General features: G+C 49.1%; 1 protein-coding gene across 1 annotated transcript; it reads right to left on the bottom strand.

The window, feature by feature from the left end:
* Positions 1-3389: 3389 nt before the first annotated feature.
* Positions 3390-7698, bottom strand: LOC123053832 (AP2-like ethylene-responsive transcription factor BBM2). Its single transcript, XM_044477409.1, has 9 exons — positions 7290-7698; positions 6593-7193; positions 5881-5963; positions 5666-5674; positions 5459-5547; positions 5291-5364; positions 5100-5150; positions 4940-5016; positions 3390-4410 (listed from the first exon to the last, which is right to left on the bottom strand). The coding sequence occupies exons 1-9, from the start codon at positions 7510-7512 to the stop codon at positions 3650-3652; spliced, it is 1968 nt and encodes a 655-aa protein (XP_044333344.1). The 5' UTR covers positions 7513-7698; the 3' UTR covers positions 3390-3649.
* Positions 7699-8471: the final 773 nt, after the last annotated feature.

The raw sequence follows: 8471 nt of genomic DNA, 5'->3' as shown, positions 1-8471 counted from the left end.
ACGGTGCCTAGGGGTCGACGGAGCCACCTAAACCTAACCATTAGGGTCTACGGTGCCTAGGGGTCGACGGAGCCACCTAAACCTAACCTTTGGGGTTTACGATGTCTCGGGGTCGACGGAGCCACCCAAACCTAACCTTTAGGGTTTACGGTGCCTAGGGGTCGACAGAGCCACCTAAACCTAACCTTTAGGGTTTACAGTGTCTCGGGGTCGACGGAGCCACCCAAACCTAACCTTTAGGGTTTACGGTGCCTAGGGGTCGATGGAGCCACCTAAACCTAACCATTAGGGTTTACGGTGCCTAGGGGTCGACGGAGCCACCTAAACCTAACCTTTAGGGTTTACGGTGCCTCGGAGTCGACGGAGCCACCTAAACCTAACCATTAGGGTTTACGGTGCCTAGGGGTCGACGGAGCCACCTAAACCTAACCTTTAGGGTTTACGGTGCCTCGGAGTCAACGGAGCCACCTAAACCTAACCTTTAGGGTTTATGGTGCCTAGGGGTTGACGGAGCCACCCAAACCTAACCTTTAGGGTTTACGGTGTCTCGGGGTCGACGGAGCCACCCAAACCTAACCTTTAGGGTTTACAGTGCCTAGGGGTCGACGGAGCCACCTAAACCTAACCTTTAGGGTTTACAGTGTCTCGGGGTCGACGGAGCCACCCAAACCTAACCTTTAGGGTTTACGGTGCCTGGGTCGACGGAGCCACCTAAACCTAACCATTAGGGTTTACGGTGCCTAGGGGTCGACGGAGCCACCTAAACCTAACCTTTAGGGTTTACGGTGCCTCAGAGTCGACGGAGCCACCTAAACCTAACCATTAGGATTTACGGTGCTAACATAACCATCAAATAGTCTTCCAATGCTAACATAATCATCTAATATAAAACCTAGTGCATGAGAAATCATAATCTGAAGTCTAGCAAGCATAACACAGAATATCTGATCCATCTTCCAATGCATGATATAACATCATTTCAAGTCTAGCAAACATAACACACAATAGTTACTGGAGTTCAACATATTATAGGGTACACAACCATTGTTCACAATACATAGTGGAGTTTAGATGCATAGTTCATCCTTTTCTCACAAAAGGATGAAAAGCATATTTACTACATACATACACAGCCATAGTTCATCTTAGAGAAGTTCACATTTAGTAGAGCCATACACTACACAACCATCATGCCCAAAAGGTCAGCATTGCCCACTAGCTCATATTCATTTTCTTCACTTCTCTAAGATGGCCTGGATCCCCTTGATCTTCTCCTTCAGCTTCTCCTCTGCCTTCATCAGCTCAGCAAACTGAAGCTCTAGCTGCACCATCTCTTCACCATGCTTTTCCTTTCCCTTAAGCAAATCTGAAACCTGAAACTTCAACTCTAGCTTATCTTGGGTGAGCTTCTCCTCAGACTTTGTGAGCTCTGCATTCTTCAACTCCAAGTTCATCTTAGCTTCACTAAGCAATTGCTTGTCTGTAATATGCTTCAACTTCAGGTTCTGGATGACTGTAGCTTGAGCTCTTGTCAGGTTCAGTAGCACTTCATAATTCTGCTTAAGCTTCTCAGACTCTGCATCTCTCTTTGCCATCTGTGCCTTCATATCAGCCACTAGTTCACTTCTGCATTCATGCTGATATGTAATGGCAGACTGCAGATGTCTGAAATCCACCACCCTCTCCTCCTGGAAGCTCATAAGCTCATGCACATCTTGGACTAGCTTGTCATAGTTGGCCTCCAACTTGTTCTTCTCTTCTGTCAGATGGTGGATAGTGAAAGAACTTTCAAGATTATCATTCACCCTAGCACTCCTGCTATCTTCAACCATTGCCCACAGCTTCAACAATGCATTTTGCATTGTTGGGGGCCACTGGTGATCAACCCATTCAACAAACCCACAATTCTGCCCTTCCTGCAAAAAGAGCAAAAAGATAAATAATAAACAAGTTAGTTCATACCACAGGTAAATAACTAGTGCACTAAGCTACATTAGTTCCTACCACTATTTTTCCTTTCTAAATTGATAATAATAGCAGCACTAAGCTACACTGGTAATTGAGATGTACCTACCCACTAAATAACAGCATGACAAATTACAACACCACTCAGCTACAGATTTGAACAGATTTGCACTCAATATTTAGTTTCAAACTAGAGTAAAAGTGTAACAGCAACATAATTAACAGTGCACTGTCATTAAGTACATAAAAATTCCACAACAACAACATAAAACCTGTAGAAGTCCTAAATTGAATATTTCACATGATACCAAGAACAATGCCACTGCTAAATAACAGTACCACTGTCATGAAACTACTGCCACTGCTGTTGCAAAAGTGAATATGCCCTAATAATCAGCCCTTGTAGTCTTGTTCAATATGCCACTATCAAACCAACAATAAAATGACACTGTCAACCAAAATATAATATCCAACTATCACCCTACAATTCATACCGGCTCTCCACATGCTAAGAACCTTCTCCCTGTGTCTGTTCCTTCAAATGCGACAAGCCTCTCAGATGCCTTCCCGTGCTTCTCACATGGCGACATCGTTTCCAGCTCAAGCCCCTGGTAATCTGGATCTTCAACGCTGAAAGGGACCTGCCGAACCTCATACAAACAAAATGCCCAAATCAAAACCCAGCAAAATCAACCAAATCAAAAAGCCCCAAATATGAAACCCTAACCCTAAACCTAGCTCAAGGGAAATCACCTGGTTAAGCCCGTCCGTGGATGAGATCGAGTGCATGTACGGCAGGCTGGACGTCTCCTCACTGCTTTCGTCTTCGAAAACCATGGCGGGCGGCGGCGGTCCGGTCCGGCAACGCTGCGGGCGGCGACGAGGGCGGCGAGAGAGGAGCGAGGAGGAAGGCACGAGCGAGGAGGGAGAGACAGAGCACGGGCCGGTCCGGTTCGAGCCGGACCGCACGTATCGAGCGAGCGGGCGGGTGCCGATTCGCCAGCGTGGCAGCTGACGCGCGGGCCCGGGCGGTCAGTTCCAGCATCAATACGTAGAAATACGAAGATTAGCTCGATTTGCAACGGTTAGACCCAAACGTGGTACTGACACGTAAAAATTTTCAAAAGTGGTACCAATTCGCCACCACCGCCCCAAATGTGGTACTATCGTGTAATTATCTCTCCATAACCGCATGCATGTGCCTCCGCGTTCTCCAAGTCGATCGAGCGGAGTAGTACACCTTACGTACTTGTCCTGTGCTTAGTTCAATGCTTTTTAATCTTTCAGCTGCACTGCTCGATTTGGCCGTAAAATGCATGGAAGCATGCACGACTGCACGAGACGGTTTACTATATATATACTCCTATACTACATGTGCTCAATCTGATGACCAGATGATGGACCAATTGAATGAAGTAGCCATGGAAGTTTGTTTGATAGATTAGCTTGATTTTTCCCTTCTGAAATCCCCAAAACTAACGGCGCAGCGATGGTGATTTACAAAGTCCTCCTACTTCACCGATCACTGGCCATTACTACCTTTCAGAAGGCACCGCTCGTGCTCATGCACTGCTCTAGACTATCCTAAAATTACAGAACTTAATTGGTTTCCAGTTACTCGTGCGCACAACGTACGTTACAACAAGTGTGGCAGTTGATTAGTAACACCAACGTAGGGGGCCGATCACCCCATGCCATTGAACGGCGAGCTCCAGTTGTTGGAGTAGCCGTCCGCCACCTTGGCGACGCTCACCGACGACGAGCCCTGGGAGAGCTCGTAGGCGCGCCTCATGGCCGCGTACGGGTCGACGCCAGCCTCGGCGCCGTACCCCACGAGCCTCCCCTCCTCCGTAGTCGCCGTGCTGCCGCTGTGCCCCTGGTCGGCGTCCACCACCGTGCCCACCGGCATCATGTACGCGTTGCCTCCGAGGCCTTGGTACCAGGCGCCGCCACCGCCGTTGCCGTAAACTGCGGTCCTCGACGCCGGCTGGAAGAAGTTGTGGGTGCTGCCGCCGCTCCCCAGGTGCAGCTCCTGCATGTCCTGCCCGCCGTGCCCGGCCGCGATCACCGCGTCCTGCTCCGGCTTACACCACCCGCGGGCCTGCCCGCCAACGCCGTACGGGTAGTGCAGGGCGAGCTGCGCCGCGGACTGCTGCTGCTGGTGGCTGCCGAACGCGATGGACGTGGGCCAGCCGTGGTGGTACCCCGCCATGGCGTCGGCCTGCAGGTGCGAGACGATGCTGCCGTCCTCCGCCCGCCACACGCCGGCCTCGGCGAGCTCGGCCGCCTCCTTGAGGCGCCTGGCCGCGCCGCCGACCGGCAGCGTGCTGCCCTCCAGGATGCTCTTGACGTCGTAGCGGCTCATCTCGAAGTTGGTGACGGCGTTGAGGCCCCGGAACTTGATGGCGGCGATGTCGTACGCCTCCGCGGCCTCCTCCTCGGTCGCTGCACAGCACGCGCATGATTAGGGCCGGTTAGCTCACCAACGCGCGTGTCTACCCAACTGACCAACCAGTGGAGCATAACGCGCGTTGCATGCATGCATGCACGCACGCACGCACGCACGCACGGCGCGGTGGCGCATGCAACGCGAGCTGCATGCGACGGCGCGAAGCTCAAGCAAGGCGCTAGGGATATTCAAACCGACGCTTGACCGCATGCCCCGGTTTCCTCAGACAGCTCCGAGACACAAGCTTGGAAAGGAACATTTCGGACATAGTTAATGGTGTACGTACTCCACTATCTTAATTAAGCGCCATTTGAACGCATAAAAATACTGCAACGCTTGCGTCCTACGAGAATAGTGAAATTTCGTGAGCTGGAGCTAGAGTAGTAAATAATTAGGGCTTCATGACTTGGTTCTCGGAAGCACAGCACAGCTACTAGCAGCACCACTCCAGTACAGTAGTTAAACAAGTGCTTTAGCTAGCTGAGAAAGCAATTTCGCTTTGATGTGATAGTTTATGCGGCTTACTGAAGGTGCCGAGGTAGAGATCCTTGTTGCCCGCGACTCTCCCTATCCTTGCTTGCCATCTTCCTTGCTGATGATGCCTGTCAAACCATAAGATATATATTTAGTACCACTAGAGACTGGTAGGCTACCAGTTTTTACGCAATGTAAACAGTATAGTTACCTGGTTACACCGCGATATTTTGACGCGCCACGAGAAAAACCACTACTATTCCTGCAGTTGAATGATCATATGCATCCATGTGATTGTTAGCCAACAGAGGACGTGCTTAATTACGTACCGTGCAATCTTTCAACACATGTATACATGTGATGTTGTAAAACATAACTTGGATTGGGTCAAGCAATTGTTACCTCCTAAGATATGCAATGTACTCCTGCCTGGTCATATGTTTCATTTCCTCTATCTCCTTCTCATAAGTACTTATCTGCAGATTTTTTATAGGTGAAAGGAAAAACAGGATCAGTGGCTGCCCATGCAGAAGGAAACAGAACAATCTATTATAGATTTTTTTTTCTTACTGGGATATTTGTTGTTGTGGTTGTGCCCCAATATTTTAGAGCTGCCAAATCATAAGCCCTAGCTGCCTTATCTTCTTTGTCATAACCGCCTACGCAAATGTTCACCGAGAAGAGATTAAAGTGCTATCTAGGGTTTAGCATCAGAACATTTGCCCATAGATATGTGGTAATTGAATACTTGCACGAAAGATCGGTCTAAATTCTTACCCAGATAAACTGCATTCTCATGATCAGTATTTGCAGTGTCATGTTCCAGGAGAGGTCGGCATTGACACAACAGAAAGCAGAAAACCTAATTAGCACATGCTTAAGAACATGCCATAGAAGTTGCCAAAAAATCGAGATCTAGCTAATGATTGAACTATATGTCCATGTATATACTACATGAACAACCCCCTCATATATGAACAATCTCATTATACCTTGTTTCCCCTTGCGAGTTTGCCCCTCTCTCCTGCAACTATTGTCCCAGAGATGCGCCTCATACCGCCCTGTCCATCTATGCCTGCAAGTCGAATTAACAACAAATAACGCGTAAAGTAAAATCAGCTTTGAAGCATCAAAGCGATACTTCTATTGGCCAAACAACCCTACGCAGATCATGGAAATTCTATGCATATGTGTCCCCCCCTTTACCTAGTCAACTATAGTACCACTAGTGCATCTTGTGAGAATCACCTTATATTACAAGCATTGTGTTGCCTAAAGGCTAAGTGAAGTGGGAAGTTGCATAGCACAAGTGAAGTACTAGCATATATACTGCTATTAGTCAGCTTTGATTGCATTATGTTGTTAGCAAAATACTAGAACGATCATGATTTAAACAAGTTTTTGCTAAGTAACTAGCTAATTGTAGTGTACACAGGATCCAAAAATCATCTTTTTCCTTAGCTACTTCTAACCGTACGCGTTCTAGACAGATCGATCCCTCAAAAATGGCATCGAAAAGAAGAACGATTAGTGTGCAATCGAGAGGGAGAAAGAAAGAAACTATTGGCTCTGTAAAGAAATATAAGACCGTTTAGATCACTAGAGGGAGTAATGGGCAACGAAGATCAGGCATCAGGAGCCAAAGAAGCAAATTAAACACCTCTAGGTCACTAGCAGAAGCCAAGAAGATCCACGCTAGCTAACCTTGTTACACCTCGGTAGATCGAGGTCCTTTGGCCGAAGGTGTCGATGGATTTCCTCTGGACGGCGTCTGCCGTGCCGGCGCTCGGCGAATCCACCCGCTTGTTCTCCGACGATGTGCTCTCCGTCCCCACCGCCGCCGGGACCACCGGCATCTGCGGGTGCGAGTTGGACCCCATGCTCATCGAGAGCGCTAGGCCCTGCCCACGCGAGCTCGCCACGCCCACGCCGTTGCCGGTGCTCCCTGGCGCGCCGGAGCACGCATAGCTGGTCGCGCTCGCGTCGGCGCTCATCTCCTGGTCATGCTGCGCCTGGTTATTGTCGTTCCGGAGCCATGTCTTGATCATGGACAGCTCTATGGTGCTGCCGCCACGGCCGTCTACGCCGTGCGAACCAGACGCGGCGCCGCTGCCCATCGCGCTTCCGGACGAGAACAGGTAGCTGCCGGCGTGGTCCTGGACGTCGGAGAAGGAGTTGCCGCCGAGGAAGTCCTCCAGCTTGGGCGCCTCGCCGTCGTCCACCGTCATCCTCCCGCCGCTCGAGCCGACTAGCATCGACAGCTCGGAGGAGCCGCCGTGGTAGTCCAAACCCCTCATTGCCCAATCTGTAACCCCATGATCCCATCCAACATCAGATGCTAGAGAAAGGTATACATGCGCTGGAGCTCAAGTAGTACATGCACAGTGGCTCATCAGCTCACCTTGGGTTTCCTGGGTGCCTCCGTTGAAGGCATCCATGACGCCGTAGTTGGCGTCGGCCCGGAGGCCGGACATGCCGAGGTGCGCATCCGGCGCCGTCTGGCCTTGCAGGCCATAGAAGTCGCCGTCGATGGCGGCGGCGGCGGGTGAGCCGTTCTGGTGGGGCTGTGGGTGGTTCCCTTGGCCGGAGAGCGAGAAGCCGAGCCAGTTGTTCGCCGAAGCCATTGTGGAGATGGAGCTCGTGTATTTTTATCGATCAGTGGTTTGATTTGGAAGAGATGGCAGTGGCGGTCTGGTCGCTAGCTAGATTCTTCTGATCAGGGCAGTCAAAGCTAGCATCGGTTTGTGGGAGGTGGCTCGTGGCTGGCTGGGAAGAAGCGAGGACAGGCCGGGGAAAACAACCCTATCTCTCGGCCGGACAGGAGGAAAATGCTGGAGAAGCAGGGCCCTGTACTTATACCGGCATGAGTGGCTAAGCTAGCCTCCTCCTAGTGGGTGCTACTGCATGCTAGCTACCTGATGCAACGTGTGATTCCAGGTAGCGACTTTCCCAGTATTGAAAACATTCTGAATTCCAACGTGCATGCAAATCGATTCTATTGTATGTTTTCTTTTGCACCTACAGTAGATTCGCTTGTATGTAGGGGCACTAGTACTTTTTTGGGAGATACTATACTTATACTTACTCCATTGTGTCAGTAGCGAGTTATTAGTACAAAGCTGAGACTTGTGTTTAATTTTTTGTGAGGGAAAAGGTGAGACTTATGTTGACCACTCTTAATCCCAAAAGTGCATGCTAGACATCCATTTGCGCACGCAATTTCCATCGATTTGTTAGTAGTATAAATTAACCAATAATTATCGTTGCAGTAAACTTACAGAATCTTACTAGGACAATGATCATGTGTCGCAGCATGGTATAAATATTCTAATATGTTACCTTTACCTGCTCATATTAATACGTTTGTGTAAATAAATGTTTATCAATTCCTGCCCATGATTTACCTTATATTTTAATGAGAAGTTTAGTAAGTAAATTGAAATGAAATTGGTTTAGAAGATAACTAAATTAAAGTGATTGATTATCATACAAAAAAGGTTGGACGAAAGGGTGGCAGAAAGAAAAGTGAAACATGAAACCTTATATTCTTTTTAAGTAGTACTAGCACAATGCTGGTGTGTTG

Source organism: Triticum aestivum, chromosome 2D (assembly GCF_018294505.1).
Source record: "Triticum aestivum cultivar Chinese Spring chromosome 2D, IWGSC CS RefSeq v2.1, whole genome shotgun sequence".
NCBI classification, from domain to species: Eukaryota; Viridiplantae; Streptophyta; class Magnoliopsida; order Poales; family Poaceae; genus Triticum; species Triticum aestivum.
This window is presented reverse-complemented; position numbering and strand designations above follow the sequence as displayed.